The 18899-nt window shown below is 36.9% G+C and overlaps 1 protein-coding gene across 1 annotated transcript; it reads right to left on the bottom strand.

Moving 5' to 3' along the window:
• Positions 1 to 6681: 6681 nt before the first annotated feature.
• LOC121733367 (large neutral amino acids transporter small subunit 1) lies at positions 6682 to 17727 on the bottom strand. The gene is made up of 5 exons (XM_042123631.1): positions 16897 to 17727; positions 14903 to 15121; positions 9552 to 9822; positions 8567 to 8891; positions 6682 to 7251 (listed from the first exon to the last, which is right to left on the bottom strand). The coding sequence occupies exons 1-5, from the start codon at positions 17174 to 17176 to the stop codon at positions 6859 to 6861; spliced, it is 1488 nt and encodes a 495-aa protein (XP_041979565.1). The 5' UTR covers positions 17177 to 17727; the 3' UTR covers positions 6682 to 6858.
• Positions 17728 to 18899: the final 1172 nt, after the last annotated feature.

Genomic DNA, 18899 nt, shown 5'->3' with positions numbered 1-18899 from the left:
TATATTACTAAAATGTCGCAAATTTTTAAGAGGATTACCAAGAAGTTACATGGAGTGAGTACATGAACGATAACTAATTTTATAAATTACGAAGAAGTCTTAAAAGAGGCCTTAAAAATAATCCTTATGGCTTATCATATTATTTGTTAAGTAGAGTAGCGCAGTGGAAGCGTGCTGGGCCCATAACCTATTAAAACACGTTCTTTCGGTTAACGACTGACTATTTATTATATGACAGATACAATGGCATATCAAGAATGTGACACATGACATAACACATAAGCAAACTCATTGATACTATGGCGCTACTAGTCTAACAGAAATATTTTGGTATTAAATTACAACATATATTAATGATGTTTTTCCATGATCAAAATACATGTATATTGTCACTAGCTGTGCCCCGCGGTGTCACCCGCGGTTTAAGTGATAATTTATATAATAAAAGAAAATGAAAAGTACCAATAATAGGGTCAAAACGGGACGACACTTGGTTCTATAAGGGTTTATGGTAGTGATGATGATTAAGATGAAGGTAATTTGCATAGTAGCATATGCTTTCCGCTCTTAAAACAACGTCGAAACTACCAAACTTGTATCTATAAAGAATCAGGAGTTCTCTCAGCACCTTCCGAACCATGGTATACCTTGGTGCAAAATCTTACTTGTTGGTAGCATATGCTTAGAATACTGCTCACGAAACTGAAGTCACGACATATTTCCATATAAATTTTGAGGAGTTCCCTCCATTACTTATGGATTTCTTTATCAGGTCACCTTTTTTATGAATATGGTACCAAATTGGAATGATAACCTATACACCAAAACAAAAATTTTGAAAATCGGTTCACAAACGGCGAAGCAATCGTTCAAGATAAAAAACGAACATAACACCTCCTCCATTTCGAAAGTCGGTTAAAATTGTAGCCTATGTGTTATTCTGATGTATAAGCTATATTATTGTAAAGTTTTATTAAAATCCGTTCAGCAGTTTTTGTGTGAAAGAGTAACAAACATCCATACATCCACACATCCATACATCCAAACAAACTTTCGCCTTTATAATATTAGTAGGATTTGTGAGTATCTGTACTTTATATAACTACTTACATAACAGATGCATAATATTTTAAGTCTCTGTTTATACGTAGGTAGCTCAGGTATGAGCGCATAAAAACGTATTAAGTACTTAAAACTTATAATAAGTACTATCAAAAAAGTGGATTCATAGGCAGATGGGGCGGACCCATGTAATAGCCTAGTAAACGAATGAATCTGGTTGGACAAGTCGAGAGCAGAAATTATGACTACGGAACTTTGTTTGGACTAGGGTCCTCCCCCCCGTGTCCCGAAGAAGGACCTATTTTGTTTTTTTTTTAAATAGGTTAAATTTTCGAAATAGGTGCGTCGTACGATATTTTATTGTACTACACAAGAAAAGCTAATAAAATTCTCTACAACTTTGCTCTTCACACTTTGTATCTATCTCTAATCGTTGCCTAGCTATGAGCTTCTAAAAGTGGTAGAGTTTCAAACACACATATAAATCCTACTAATATTACAAAGGCGAAAGTTTGTTTGGATGTATGGATGTATGGATGTGTGGATGTATGGATGTTTGTTACTCTTTCACGCAAAAACTACTGAACGGATTTTAATGAAATTTTACAATAATATAGCTTATACATCAGAATAACACATAGGCTACAATTTTAACCGACTTTCAAAATGGGGGAGGTGTTATGTTCGTTTTCTTATGTTCAACGATTACTCCTCCGTCTGTTAACCGATTTTCAAAATTTTTCTTTTGGTATATAGGGTATCATCCCAATTTGGTATTATATTCACAAAAGTGGTGATCTGATGAAGGATCCAAAAGTAATCGAGGGAACTCCTCAAAACTTATAGGGAAACATGTGGTGACTTCGGTTTCGTGAGAAGTATTCTAAGCATATGCTACCAACAAGTAAGATTTTGCACCGAGATATACCTGGTATACCGTGGTTCGGAAGGTGCTGAGAGAACTCCTGAATTCTTTATAGATACAAGTTTGGGAGTTTCGGCGCTGTTTTAAGAACAGAAAGCATATGCTACTATGCAAATTACATTCATCATCATCATCATCATCACTACCATATTATACCATTTCTTAGTCTTTTGGATCGAGACTCGAGTTTGTCAAGCGATATTTAAAAAAAACCTATACCTACCTAATATTCTAAACCTGAAGAGTATGTTTGCTTGAACGCGTCAATCACAGGATCTACAGGTCCGATTTAAAAAATTATCTCAGTGTTAGATAGATCATTCATCGAGTAAGACTATAGGCTATATTATATTATCACGCTAAGACTAATACGACCGAAGAAACTCAGGAAAATGTGGGAAAAACGGGGGAAATATTTTTTATGGGAAAATGTATGGTTTTTGTAAAATTCCTAATTTACGCGGGCGAAGCCGCGCGGGACATCTAGTAGCGGATAAGTATGGACTTATCCGCTAAACTACTAAAAAAATATTATGTGGATGCATACGCATTTGAGGCGCGCCGCGCCCGGCCGATCACTTACCTCACCCTGCCGCCCCCTAGTCCCTACCTCATACCCCACCCGTTGTCGCCATATAATTAGTGCGCTATTATTTGTTTAAAAAATGTATGATAAAAGCATAATTAAAAATAAGTACTTAATTAAATTAAAAAATTAAAAAAAAACATAATAATTATATTCACATTTTCCAAAAATGATTCCTAGCTAGCTCGATTTATCACCCCCGAAACCCCCTATATACTAAATTTCATGAAAATCGTTGGAATACAAGAATTGCTCGTTTAAAGATATAAGATATGATTATTATCAATATTGTAGAGAATTAAATTCTCTACAACTTTTCTATTTAACATTTTTTTATACTTACCTTGAACTGTTCTCGAGATAGAGGGCGTAGAGCGTGTGGTCAGAGAATTATCTGAGGTCAACTCTCCATCTACATGGTGCTAGCAAGTAGATATAATTATTATCAGACAGTTAAAAAAAATCTAGAATCAAATACTTTCAGCACTAGTAATGTTAAATTTTGCTTGCTCAGAGTTCAGACGTTACTAAAAATGAAAGAAGAAAATAAGTAGTGTCCGACCGAAGGTCCATTTTTGGCCGAAGCCGAAGCCGATTAATCGGCAATCGCTACAACCTTCGGCCGAAGCTGAAGCCAAAGCCGAATGTTTATAATCTTAATCGCTCGACTCTCAGTACCTAATTAATATTTAACCGAATTAAAAAAAGGAGATTATCAATTCGACGTGTATGTATGTAACATTTCCAGAACTGCCTAATTTTCGTATATGTTAGTCTGTAATCTGTATCAGCATTTGAACAAATGTGCCAAATTACAAGTGTATGTATATGTCTGTTTTTATGTTTGTGTTCGCATATCTCTGGAACTACCATTGCGATTTCAGTAATTCTTTTTTTGTTGTACATACTAGGACGTATTGTTCAACTTAGGGAATAATGCAAGTTTCATCAAAATCGGTTCAGTAGTTTTGGAGATACGGAGTTTTAATTCTCAATTACGTTTACGTATAATTTTGAAGTCGGTTTTATCTTTTTCAGATACAGTTATGTTCAATATGTCTACAAGCTACAATTAATTATTTAAAAATTCAATATTGAAAGTTTACCTATACATAATTATATTGACTGTCTCTTAGATAAGTTGATTTAGAGATGGTAAGAAAAGTTTGTGATTTCGTGATTTATTTATTACATACCGTACTTAATAATTTGTGGACTACAAAATATAATTAACTAGATGTCCCGCGCGGCTTCGCCCGCGTAAATTAGGAATTTTACAGAAACCGTACATTTTCCCATAAAAAATATTTCCCCCGTTTTTCCTACATTTGAGTTTCTTCGGTCGTATTAGTCTTAGCGTGATAATATAATCTAGCCTATAGTCTTACTCGATAAATGATCTATCTAACACTGAGATAAGTTTTTAAATCGGACCTGTAGTTCCTGAGATTGACGCGTTCAAGCAAACATATATAACTTCAGGTTTATAATATTAGGCAGGTATAGATTTTTTTAATTATCGCTTGACAAACTCGAGTCTCGATCTAAAAGACTATGAAATGGTACAATATGGTAGTGATGATGATGATGATGATGAATGTAATTTGCATAGTAGCATATGCTTTCTGTTCTTAAAACAACGCCGAAACTCCCAAACTTGTATCTATAAAGAATCAGGAGTTCTCTCAGCACCTTCCGAACCACGGTATACCAGGTATATCTGGGTACAAAATCTTACTTGTTTGTAGCATATGCTTAGAATACTTCTCAGGAAACCGAAGTCACTACATGTTTCCCTATAAGTTTTGAGGAGTTCCCTCGATTCCTTATGGATCCTTCATCAGATCACCACTTTTGTGAATATAATACCAAATTGGGATGATACCCTATATACCAAAAGAAAAATTTAGAAAATAGGTTAACAAACGGCGGAGTAATCGTTGAATATAAGGAAACGAACATAAAACCTCCCCCATTTTGAAAGTCGGTTAAAATTGTAGCCTATGTGTTATTCTGATGTATAAGCTATATTATTGTAAAGTTTCATTAAAATCTGTTCAGTAGTTTTTGCGAGAAAGAGTAACAAACATCCATACAACTTTCGCCTTTATAATATTACTAGCTGTTGCCCGCGACTTCGTCCGCCTGGACTTTAGTTTATAGCGCGCGGTGTCAACAAAATTTGTGTCAAATTTAAAAACTTTAAAACCCTGGTAAGTGGTACCCCTCTTAGGGCCGCGCTACACCGGAATGGCAGCGCTGAAAGTGCTCGCTTTGCCGCTGCCATTCCAGTGTAGCGCGGCCCTTAATTAATCAAAATACCCAAAAACAGCTGTGCAGTGTGCACATAATCTATACTAATATTATAAATGCGAAAGTATCTCTGTCTGTCTGTCTGTCAGTCTCGCTTTCACGCCAAACGCCAAAAGTATCTCTGTATGTCTGTCTGTCTGTCTGTCAGTCTCGCTTTCACGCCAAACTACTAACTAATAAGTATGATTAGTTCTATGTTACAATAAAGTAAAAATTAAAACGCCATCTGCTGAATCGTATTAGAACTAAAATGTTCATTGCATCGATATATTTCTGGATTTTTTATAATATTATACTTACCTACATAAAATATGTTTAAGATTTTTGAAATTTTATTTTAATACACATCCAAGACCCAGGAACTTTTTGTTCCGCCTGCGGGACTCGAACCCAGGACCCCCGGGATGAGCGCTGGCCACGCGCAAAGCGAATTCATTTTCATCGATATTTTCATGGAAATAAGATATTTTCCCACATCAAAATGTAGCCTATGTCCTTTCTCAGACTCTAGAATAACTGTGTACAAAATTTCATTGCAATCGGTTCAGTAGTTTTGGCGTGAAAGCAAGACAGACAGACAGACAGACAGAGATACTTTCGCATTTATAATATTAGTATGGATAAGTAGGATTAGGTTTAAAGAATGACTCAAATGCGTAGTTCGAAAACGGATGAGAATTCGGAAAAAGTGTATAGAATCAAAAATATAGAGAATTAAATGAGTTTTTTTTCATCGTAGAAAGTTTTTTGCTGCAACGCGTCGTTTTTAGGGTTCGGGAACGGGACGGGAATTCATTAGACTTTGATGTCTGTCTGTCCGTCTGTCTGTCTCCAGGCTGTATCTCAAGAACCGCTATAGCTAGAGTTCTGAAAATTTCACAGATTGTGTATATCTGTTGCCTCCATAATAACAAATACTAAAAACAAAATAAAATTAATATTTAAAGGGCGCTCCCATACAACGAACGTAATTTTTTGGCCTTTTTTGCTCGATATCAATAATGGCAATAGGTAGGCACTTGATATTTTCACAAAGGCTTTAATTATATGTCTACTTCAATATTAAGAATAATATTAAAATAAAATAAAAAATTAAGGGGGGGCTCTCATACAATAACACAATTTTTTGCCTATTTTTCCTCTATAACGGTACCCTTCGTGCGCAAGTCCGACTCGCACTTGGCCGATTATTTAGTAATTATTAGCCAAAAACCAAAAATTGAGACTTATCACTCTCCCCTCACTCCAGCTCACCTCCTAGACTTCAGGACTTTTAGTATGTTTTGTCCCTAAGCACCCTGAATAAGTTCCAGCAGAAATCTCTTAGGTTCCCGCAACGCATTCTACAATTACTATAATATACTTTATTGACTAAACATTGTAAAAAGAAATCTTTATTATTTCACAAATAACAATAATTAGACCAATCAATTAGTCTTTGTTTTACTCGACTAGACCAAAACTAGAGTAATAAGTAAAATAAACTAATACTAACTTCTTAATAAATAATTAAATGATTTATTAAAAAGTTAGTGTTTGTTTATTGTATTTGACAGTGACTCCTAGACGTGGCCTCTCTCACGACTCACTCAGTCTTTCGTTCAATTTTGACGGTTATTTTTTTGGCCGAAGGCGGCCGAAGCTTCGGTCGGACACTAAAAATAAGCAAATGACTCAAATGAGCCATGATCAGCATACCAAAATTACGTATAATTTATGATTCTACGGCATTCTTACGGTATAGACTAATATGGTTACGGGTATAATTTATTATTCTAAAATATAAACCAGTAAATAAGTATAAAATACGAAATTTACTATGTCTCGCAATATTTTTGAAGCAATAAGCTACATCACAAATGCTTACGTCTATATAATTTAACAGATCTTTGCTCTCTTGCACTCACAACTTAAAAGTAGTTAAAAGCATAAAACTTACAGGCTAGTGGAATAAAGGTTTGTCAAACAACAATCATAAGTCCTTGGAGTCCTCGGGCAGGGACAAGAAGAGTTTAGAGCAAAAAAGATTGAAGTTATTACTCGCGTTTTGTAACCACATAGGTTTGTTCTTCCAATATACGAATACGCCAAAAACTGGGACGCCTATCACGATAAACGCTACACCGATTCCCACTTCGAACGGGGTCCGGAAACACGAGCAAATGACTAGGAATATACAAATGATGGAGAACACTATAGGCACGACGATATTGACTTTGATCGGTCGCGTCAGATCGGGCTTGGTGTACCGCATCCAGATCAGGCCGCACACCGAGCACAGGATGAACAGAGCTTCCACCGCCGACACCACCACGATCAGAGACGCGATGTTGTTGGAGGCCAGTAGCACCAGCGACATCAGACACTGCAACAAATAATATTTGGTTATTAGATACAATATTATTACGTAGACATCGGATTATATGCACGATCAAAGTGCCGAAATGTGCATGCAAATATGCACGAAAAATAGCCGAAATATGCACAAAATATGCACAATCAAAAGTCACTTAATATCAGGGCTCGAAAACGTTATTTTAAATAACGGTTTCAAATCGTTCGAAACGTTTTCTTGCAATAACGTTTTTTGGGAACGAAAACGAAATGAGAACGTTATTTAATTAAAGATTTCAAATCGTTCGGAACAGGTCTTTGCAATAACGTTTTTGGAAACGAAAACAAAATGAGAACGTTTTGAAAACCGAAATAAAACGGTTAAATCCACACAGCGGGACCGCTGAATGCTGACTTGGCCGGGTCGCATCGCAATTGACGGATTTTGAGTACTTTGGATATTAGTGCAGCACGAGTCGGCGCATGAATACCGAAATCTATTCTTCTTTACCACTAAAAAGTCACCAATGTTCGTTTATCCTCGTGTCGAGGATAAACGACCACTCTTTACAATAGTTAATAATGTTGATAATAGAGATTTAAAAAAAATTCATTGTTTATATCTTTTTTTTTATCTTAGTAAAAGTAGACAATTTTTTTTTGTATGGAACATTTACTTTATTTTAATTTTATTATTAATTATTGAACTACAAATATAATTAAGGATTTTGTGAAAATTTCAAGTGCCTCGCTGTTACTATTACTTATTGATTACGAGCAAAACAGGCCAAAAAAGTCACGTTTTTTTTTGTATACTTATTAACTTTATTTTATTTTTAGTATTTGTTGTTATAGCGGCAACAGATATACACATTCTGTGAAAATATCAGAAGTCTAGCTATAGCGGTTCTTGAGATACAGCCTGGAGACATATAGACACACAGAGAGACGGACAGACAACAAAGTCTTAGTAAACCCTATTACTAAGACTTCTTCCATGTTTTTAATTTGTTTAATAATCTTTTTTCTACTCTCAGTTCTCACTTCTCACACTATGGCCGCGATCCCGCGAATGAATGACCATATGTATGACTTATATGTATTATGACTTGTAACAAAATTTCCCTCCCCTCCCTCCGGCTCACCTCCGAGACGTCAGGACTTTTAGTATGTTTTGTCCTTAACCACCCTGAATAAGTTCCAGCAGAAATCGCTTAGGTTCCCGCTCACGCACTCTATACCCTCGTTTGAGTCATTCGTTAACCGGACTATTCTTGTTTGTGGCATTTTCATGTTGTTAAATATTAAGTAATTTATTTACAAAATAGAAACTAAGACTTGCTTACCATAAATATAAGCGATGGCACAGGCGTTAACCGTTTTATGTCAATAAGAGAAATCGCCACGGGCAGGTGTCCATTCCTCGCGCCCACGAAGAATAACCTCGAAGATGCGTACATAGCTCCATTGAGCGACCCGAAGGTACACAAGGCTACGAATAGCGGCATGATCCACGACATCACACCCAGGATTTTCTCACTGAATGTGACCGCTACCGCCTCTGATACGAGCATTTCAGGCCCCGTCAGCACAGCGAAGAATGCGATGTTTGTTAACGCGTATACCAGGGTGACCACTGGCATAGATATGCAGATGGCCCTAGGGAGATTCCTGAAAATTGTGAGATGGAAACTTTAGTTACCTTGCAAGTTGCAATTTTATATAATAGGAGAATAATGTTACTAAAAATTAACATAGTTAGTAGGTATATAAGTGCTTTGGGGCACCATTCACTATTAAGTTATCTATACTAATATTATAAATTATAATCTATACTAATATTATAAAGCGGAAGAGTTTGTTAGTTTGTTTGTACGCGCTAATCTCAGAAACTACTGGTCCGATTTGAAAAATTCTTTCAGCGTTAGATAGTCTATTTGTCGAGGAAGGCTATAGGCTATATTTCATCACGCTAAGACTAATAGGAGCGAAGAAATAGAGGAAAATGTAAAAAAACGGAGAAAATTATTTGAAAGGGCTTATTTGAACGCGCTTATCTCAGAAACTACTGGTCCGATTTGAAAAATTCATTCAGTGTTAGATAGCCCAGTTATCGTGAAAGGCTATAGGCTATACTTTATCACGCTAATAGGAGCGAAGAAATAGACAAAAGTGAAAAAAAAATTGGTCTTTCAGGGCTGCAACTTTCACAGTGAACTCTTTACAAGAAACACGTACACACCCTAAAGTATTATCACTTAGTTTTGTTACACTTTGTATGTTTCGGCACTTAAATGACTAGAAACTGGGAAGGGATTCTATGATACTTACTTGTAGGGTTCCTGCAGCTCTTCGGTCACAAAGTTCAGGTAGTTCCATCCGGAGTAAGAGAAGAGGCCCGAGTAGAAAGCAACAGCAATACTGCCAGCGTCAGTCACCGTGCCGTCCATCATGTTTTGTAGATTTTCCGTATGTCCACTGAACAGGTAGAACAAACTGGCAATGAACGTGATCACCAAGGCCAGAATCTTGGCAGCCGTGAAAGAGTCCTGGACTCGGGTCACCCATTTTACGTTGATGCAGTTCAGCGCAGTTAAAAATACTGTAAAGAAATTAACAAAAATTATTTTTGACCAACTTCCAAAAAGGAGGAGGTAATACACGTTCGGCTGTATGATGGCTGCAGTGACGGATTAAGACTACTTGATGCCCTAAGCAATCCATGCCCTTAGGGCGTTTGTGCACTACACGGAATTTTACCATCAGGCGCGGCGCGGCATCTCGATTTCCTACCTTATTTATATGGCAAACGTGAAAGTTATAAACGCCGGACGGTAAAATTCCGTGTAGTGCACAAACGCCCTTAGGGGGGCCCCCTCTCCGTACGTCAACTAAAATCGGTCTAAAAAGCCTAAGCCTTTACCGCCTAAAAAACTTAAGTACTTACTTATTTTTCCTAGAAACTTTTTTTGTGTGGTTTTTGGTGACGTAAGAGAGTGATGCCCTAAGGACGGATTTTTTCGGCTTTCTCAGACGTGATGCCCTAGGCAAGTGCTTAATTTGATTAAGGGCTAATGCGACACTTGATGGCTGTATGTATCTTTTTTTTGTATGTTCAACGATTACTCAGCCGTTTATGATCCGATTTTCAAAATTAGCTCGAATTTGGTACCATGTTCACAAAAGTGGTGATCTGATGATGGGATTCATGAGGAATCGAGGGGACTCCTTGAAATTTGTATGGAAACATATAGTGATTTCGATTTTTTCTGAAGCAGTCGAGACAAATGCTACCAAAAAGTAAAATTTCGCACTAGGTTAAACCCTGGATCCGAAGGTACCCAACGGAACTTTCGAAACCTTATAGATACAGGTTCGGGGATTTTGTTGTTTAAACAACTGAAAGCATACCTAATTATACTATGGGTCATCACATTATGACCCAATTATTAGTACTTTTCGTGATATTTTGCATCGAAGCTGATGTTTTTAATGATTATTTCACTGTTTGTGGACCGATTTTTTAAATAATTATGTTGTTGTATAGGACATATAATCTAAATGTTGTATAACAATTACGAAAGTAGTGATCTGATGATGGGATCTATGAGCAGTCGAGGTAAATCCTTGAAATTTATTAAAAATCAAATGGCGGTTAAGAAGTTGTTTCTAGTAACTTAAACATATGTTACAAATACATAAGTGAAATTTCAGACAAAGGTGTCTCTTGATCCTGTTGCAATGAACAGAACTCCTGAACCTTTAAAGAAGTTTGTAAATTGCAGCATCGCTTAGATTTTACCACAATTTCGCTTACAGTAACATAATGTGAATAATAATTTGTAAGTAGTTATAGCTATATTAACATTCGTATTGGTTATTTACTCATGAAGCCTCATCTGGTAGATAACTAAAAAGAGTAAAATTATTATTTTTCAACAAAAAATTTAAACCGACTTCCAAGGTAAAAGCAATATTCTTAAAAATATGATCTTAAAAGTATAAAATAATTCTTATTCTTCATTAGCGCCTTGTTCGAAATTCCACTAAACCACAACCAATTCTGTTCTTAATTTTCATTCTTTTGAAATCGGTACTGGCTAAGTTCTATATCAAGTATCTCAATCCTGGGCTGGTGCCTGGTGCAACTAGATAACGATAGATACTGTATTACATGAATAAAATCGGCCAAGTGCGAGTCGGACTCGCGCACAAAGGGTTACGTACCATTATAGAGCAAAATTAGGCCAAAATTTGTATTTTTTGTATGGGAGCCCCCCTTTATTTTTTTATTTTATTTTAAAACTATTATTTAATATTAAAGTACCTACACATATAATTAAGGACTATGAGAAAAATGCAAGTACCTACATGTTATCATTATTGAAATAGAGCAAAAAAGGCCAAAAGAATCATGTTTGTTGTATGGGAGCCCCTAAATTTTAATTTTAAACCCTTAAATTTTAATTTTATTTTGATTTTAGTATTTGTTGTTATAGCGGCAACAGATGTACATAATCTGTGAAAATTTCAACTTTCTAGCTATTACCGTTCTTGAGTTACAGCCTGGAGACAAACAGACAGACGGACAGACAACGAAGTATTAGTAATAGGGTCCCGTTTTTACCCTTTGGGTACGGAACCCTAAAAAGCATACGTAAGTGATCGGCAGGTTTGTACACAGTTGGTACACAGCATAGGTAAGTTATATATTAAAGTCACGACTCGATTCAAAATCTTTGCAACAATGATCTTCACTGCCGCGCCGGTGATAAACTCATACTGCAAACAAAAGTATTGTTGTTCAAAATATACATATTATATACGTTTTTAGGGTTCCGTACCCAAAGGGTAAAAACAGGGCCCTATTATTGAGACTTCGATGTCTGTCCGTTTGTCTGTCCTTCTGTCTGTCTGTCCGTCAGTCTGTCTGTCTCCAGGCTGTATCAAGTGCTGTGCTCAAGAACCGCTATAACTACACTTCTGAAGTTTTCACAGATTGTGTATTTCTGGTGCCGTCATAACAACAAATACTAAAAACAAAATAAAGTTCATATTTAAGGGGAGCTCCCATACAAAAAACACAATTTTCCCCTACTTTCGCTCTATACCTAACTGTAGGGAACCCTTAATGCGCGAGTCCGACTCGCACTTGGCCGTTTTTTTTCTAGTTTATAAGTTCCTCGCTACAACGAAAGCACGGGACCAGATAAACGTGATCGAAAGCGTTCATAGATTATTATATAGGTGAGTAAGTGTTACAGCGTCGAACTGGTTTCCTCTTTAATCGAGACCAGTGTAATTTCGTTCAAGTTTTCTAATTCATGCGACATAACGGTAAGTACATATAACATAACGGACTAGTAAGTGCTACATTAAATCCATAAACATCATTAGAAAATAAACATTGATTTGACCTCAGGCTTCCGCCAATAATAATTTTGCCATAAATGATTTACCAAGCTCGCAGAACAAATATTGGTAAACCATCAACAAAAAGCTGGCGATAAATAAACAAAGTCGCGAAGTATGATAACGACGTAAAATGGTAAAGAAGTTAGTGGGTCTTCTTACAAAGCAAATTAGTATGGAGTGTAGATGGAGGAGAACTATCTCTGTATGTAAAAAGTGTCCGCTGAAATGCGTTAAATTAGGGTGGCGCTACAGTAGCAACAGGGTAAATTTTAAATCATTAGCACCTTTTATTTCAGCTATTTTTGGTTATATTTTTCAAAATATATTGGTATTAACCCAGTAATTCTGTGACTCGGCTATTCGGCTAACTTCAATTTATATTTTTTCACCAACGGCTACATTCATTCCATACCCTTTGCTGCAGCTAGCGCCACTCTTGGAGGATTTTTCAACTGTTATTTACTGCGTACAGCTGGACACTTTTTCAAATATCCCCCATATAAGATAATTCTCCTCCATCTACCCTCCATACAAATTAGGAATTCATGCGCTGTTTAGAAAAACAAGTGCGTGTCAGGCCACGCGCAGTATAGGGTTCCGTAGTGCCGCCAGTTCTTCAGTTCAGATAATTTTTGTATGGTCAATGAATGTACATTTTTAACGTGTTTTATACTACTAACAATATTATCATTTCAGTTGCGTTCAAAGGAATTAGAACGAAAAGTTCCTCTATACTTCGCTGAATAGGTACATTTTTTTAGGTGATCGACTTTTACTCAATAACTTTTGAAGTCTTCTTAGCCGTGATAGTTTTCCTTTTAAATTCAGCATATTTCCTACTTCCGTTTTTCACGTTTCCAGAAACAACCGTTTAGCTGTGGAACCCAAAAAAGTACCAAGTATTTAACGTAAAATTAGTTCTTCCTCCTTTCCGCCCCAGAAACCTTCACAAGATAAAGATGGAGCATAGCAAAATTAAATCGAAAATTGCAGAAGCACATGGGACTAAGACGGTCATCCTTTGTTAAATTTTCGAAGACCTTTGTTCATTAAGAGCCCTTCTTGTAGGTGTATGATCGACGGGATAATTCGGGCAGGAGTACGTGTCAGAGCGATGCGGGAGGAAGCAGCCATTATCCTGTCAAGCACAATCAGCATCGCGCGTTGCCACAGGAATATAAAGACACGTTCGGAGGATCCATTCATTCGTTTCATTGTTAAGGAGAACCTTACAAAGAGGCTATCAATAGACGTTCTTAGTTGGGTAGTCAGCTACTAAAATATATTCAAGGATAACGTGGGTTTTGGGGACTGGGTTATGCCATTCGGTTTGATGTTGTTTTACGAACACCTAGCAAATGTTATGGTGGACATTCAGTGGTCAAGACACTGCGACATTTTAATTGAAAATTAAAATAGCAATATTTTGAGTCCCACTCCCAAGTAAATCATAATTAAATTTTAATTTGTCATTCTACTAATAAATCAATTTACCTACTTCACTTACAATATTCTTAAACCTATCTTAAATTCCTGTCAACGACAAAGATAAATGTCTGTAAAAGGTCCAACACATACAAATACAAAAATCGTAATTTGCATACAAACAGTTCTAAGAATGATGCAATCATTTCATTAATATGATATGAGCAAAAGAAATCATTCGCAGAAGAACTTGTAGCTGAGAAAAAAAAAATATTAATGCAAAATGCATACCTCCTGCAGATCCCGCTCCTTTATATTTAAAAGGGTCAAGTACCCAAAAGTAACGACAAAACGAGTTGTGCCAATTCGGAGAACGAGGTGTTTCGCAATTTTGATGCATGTTTAAAAAAAAGATACTGTGTTTGTTTCTTGAAAATAAATTACCGGACAAGTAACCAAGCAGTTCAGTTCTTATATATAATTATGTATATTAAATAAAAAAGACTAAAAAACTTAGTTCCTTAGAAACAAGACTTTTTTGACGTGTGAAACATATTTTGATCTCCCACAGACCACAGCCCAGCCTACAGGCGCATCGATGCTATAATGCAATGTAGCCTTATTAATTTTGGGAAAATTAAAGTGCATACCTGATCAATTAAGCTAGGGGATGCAGAAATAATAAGGCGGTTGGGAAACTATAAACCTCTGTACAAACCTATTTAGGGTTTATCTATGAAATGCAAAGAATTTCAAGAAGATAAAGGGCAGATAAGGGGTTCTGAATGTTATCTGTTAATGAGTTTCTGGGTTAGTTTAAGAGATAAACGACCAACACTTACATGTAACAACAGCGGCTATTAGTGACGTAGCGCTGTCTGGTGGGTCGCAGGCTGGCCAAAACGGTTTGAGGATGTTCTGGGCAAACGTGAGGGCAGTTATGGCGTTGCCTGTAGGCACTATTATGAACAGGGCCACCCACAGGTAGAGAAATGCTGGCAGATCCCCGAAAGCTTCTCCGATGTACGCGTAATCTCCTCCTGACTTGGGAATCATTGTTCCTGGAATAAAAAATGGTAATCATTACATTTTGATGAAAAACTAGTGGTAGCGGTAGAGCACCTGCCAGGACAACTCAATTTCTTCAACGAAAACTAATGAAAATATGTTCAGTCAACGGTAATTTTCTGCTTCTGTGTATAACCTAAAGGCTGTCATTAGCTCAATTTTAATTTGCAGTCTTTAGCGTGATTTAAGATTTTCTTCTCATTAATTTGACTATAATATTATGTTGTGTTCTATTGATTGATGTATCATGATTGCCTTATGCTGACTTATCACAACGCGTTATATCACGAGCCGCGCCGCGCCGGGCCGATTTTAACGAGCGAACACTTATATTACGGCCGTTCCCAATATTTGATCTATCTCTGGTTTTTTTTTTACTAGAGATAGGAATAGCTCACAATTGACATAAAATATATGTCTCTAATGTCTAATGTGAGCTATTCCTATCTCTAGTAGGGCAAATCCAGAGATAGATCAAATATTGGGAACGGTCGTTAGCCAACAGGCGAGTCCTAGCCGCGCCAAGCCGCGCCTTTGAAGTTACCGACTTCAATCGGATCAGACGCGCCTGCTCGCGCCAGCCCGCGCCACCTCAAGCCACCCCCTTCACACGGTGCGTGGCTCGAGCTGGCGCGGCGTGGCTCGTGACATTACGCGCCGTGAGTAGCCAGCTTTAGGATAACCTCTAGAAAGTGACGCGTTTTCTAAACGGTCGACTTCTGACATTTGAACTCATAAAGGTCAAAAGTCACATGAATTAACCTCTCAACCCCCATAAGATAACTTTAGTATAACAATAGATTTCCAAGAATCCACGATCGAAGGATTAACTAATTGATAGAGACTAGAGAGCTTATTTCTCAAAAGCATCATAATATTGTTATCTTTATAAATACATAGTAATATTTGTTATGTTTATCAAATACAGATGGACCAAACAAAAGCGAGTCATATTAATGGTTCTGTACCTACCACTTTTTTAATCTTCTAGGATCGAGAAAAACTGGTGAAATAATATTAACGTTTGTCTGTATTCAGCTCAGTCGTATAGGAGTCCTTATTCATTGCTTACTCACTTCTTTCAACATCGTGCAAAAAACTACTAAATTATTATGATCATAATTTCAAAGTTGTTTATCTTTAAATTTAATATTTGAATAAGGAGTATGTTTAAAAATGTATGGAGTCTGGTCCAAATTTCCACCACTAACGAGACCTCCATAATAAAAGGCTATATTTTATTACGCTAAGACTAATAATAGTAGCGAAAAAATAGAGGAAAATGTAGGAAAAACCGGGAAAATTATTTTAAGGGCTTATTTGAACGCGCTAATCTCAGGAACTACTGGTTCGATTTGAAAAATTCATTCAGTGTTAGATAGCCCAGTTATTGAAAAAGACCAAGACTATATTTTATCATGCTAATACTAATAAGAGCGAAGAAATAGAGGAAAATGTGCAATAAACGGGGAAAATTATTTGAAAGGGCTTATCTCACGAACTACTAGAGCATTTTTTCTGTTATTTAGATCAGATAAGAAGTAGGCCACGTGAAGGATCATAGGTTTTTTTGTGGACTAATTTTTCTGTGAAATATCTAATTTACGCGGGCGAAGCCGCGCGGAACGTCTAGTAATTTATAATCTGTGAAAACTTCAACTCTGCAGTTAACTATAAGGGTTCTTAAGATACAGCCTGGAGCCAGACAGACAGGACGGTCCCGTTTTTGAAATGAAAAATCTTTGGAAATGAATAAATTAAAACTTACCTAATTCCGCGTAACACAGCGCTCCAATCATCGAGAGTAATCCGGATAGTATCCATACAATAAGGGACATGCCCTTGGAGCCAGCGTTTTTCAGAACATAGTGAGGGGATACGAAAACACCGGATCCGACAATCACTCCCACGATGATGGCTACTCCATTCATCAAGCTCAATTCCTTCTTCAAATGCACTCCTTCGGTCGACTGTTCCTCGTTTGCGTTATTATCCCCAGCTTCCATCGATTTTGGCGCCAAACCTTCTACAGCTGATACTTTTGCCATTCTCCTTTTTTTTTTTAATTAAACTTACGAAGTAAATCACTAGTAGCTCACAGAATATTTTTCTTAAGGCGCCGCGTTAAAATTATAATAATTATTCAATTGTAAATTTTTCGCATACGGAGACTCGCGGAATGATAGTTCCTCGTACAAACATTGCATCACACTGCGGTCTGCGGCTTGTGCTGAGCTTCTGCGGGGTTCACCGCGTGTATTGAAACACCATAACTGGCCTTGAGCCGATAATGCCAGCTTCGTTTTCCGTAACTGCCACTGATATCGGTAAAATTAACACAGTTATAATCGTACCGACATGCGAGTTTCGTTGCGGAAAGGTTAAAATGTTCGACATAAATTATAATGTTTAACCTCAATACGCGTGTTCTATGAGTAACCGATTATTTCGAGCGCGAAAATTTTTTATTGTCAATTTTATTGATAAGAAAAATCTTATAAACTTCTTGGCAACGCTCGAAAATATATTTATACACGCGAAACGAACACACGTTCTACTCTCGCCGTTTCCAGTTTACTATTAATATAAAATGCAAGTTAACCACGAGTCCGACAGTCTACCGCCACGCCGTGAATCAGACTTCGAAAGCAGTAACGCGAATCGAAGCGAACTAGGACCCTACGGCTCAGAGTTTAGAGGCTCGTTTTGAATGCAAAAATTATTGAGTAATTCATTGCCAAGTTTGAACAACTCGTTTTAGTTGTCTCGCTCTTGCTTCTGTAACCACGTGTGCGGCGGCTTCCGTCCCCTCACCATATGGTATCAACGATACGATAATTAAAAAACCATAACCTGATAACAGCGATGACTGATAAGCGGCGCCGCGCTCAAATAAGTATCTAGGTAAAGATAAAACACCCTACCTATTAAAAAGTTAATCACAAGTAAATAGTTTCTAGTTAGGTACTACGTACACAGCGCATCTTCATAATAATATTACTTATCTTAGTTTTTCAAATATACCTACTTAATTATATTTTCCATATTATTTTCACCCATCTAAAACGAGCAGATCGATTGATGAAAAGCGAGCGTTGTGACTTGACATAAGTACAGAAAACCAGAGTTGTTGCTCTTGAGATACATTTTATTAATAGAGTTCATAATACGAAAGTAGCAGCGTTGAAAGAGCAAAATTTGTTTATTCTGTATGGGCAAACTCATGACGCCCCACGCTTGCTCATACAAATCACAAAAAAAATTGCAGCGTTGCTACTCTAAAGTGACAAGTCGCAGTGAAGTCTATACAGGGGACTCATCTCATAGACTCATACACACCCTAGTTTGGTAATTGGTTACACTTTGTAATTTTTATAGACTATAGGCAGTTAGTTCAGTTACAACTTACTTACATTCGTATTACTTATCTACAATGTTAATAGTGGTATGATGATTGATGATGATGAGTAACTACTATGTAGTATGACGTACTACAGCGATTAGCGAACAAATTCGTGAGGTTCCGTTATTCCAACACAATCCGTGGTACGTCGTACGACCTTGACAAAAAACAATATCATTGATAACATGATTACGATCGTATACAGGACATTTACCCTAACTTCCCATCTTCCTGCTCAATTTGATAGGTTCAACGGCTTGCTATCTGTGGAAATAGTCAGTGCCGGCTTTAGCATTACCAGCGCCCTGGGCCAGATCTCACCAAAAATAGAAAAGGGGCACCGCATTCTGTTTGCCTTCGGTGCCCCT

The sequence above is a fragment of the Aricia agestis genome, chromosome 1 (assembly GCF_905147365.1).
Source record: "Aricia agestis chromosome 1, ilAriAges1.1, whole genome shotgun sequence".
Lineage (NCBI taxonomy): Eukaryota > Metazoa > Arthropoda > Insecta > Lepidoptera > Lycaenidae > Aricia > Aricia agestis.
This window is presented reverse-complemented; position numbering and strand designations above follow the sequence as displayed.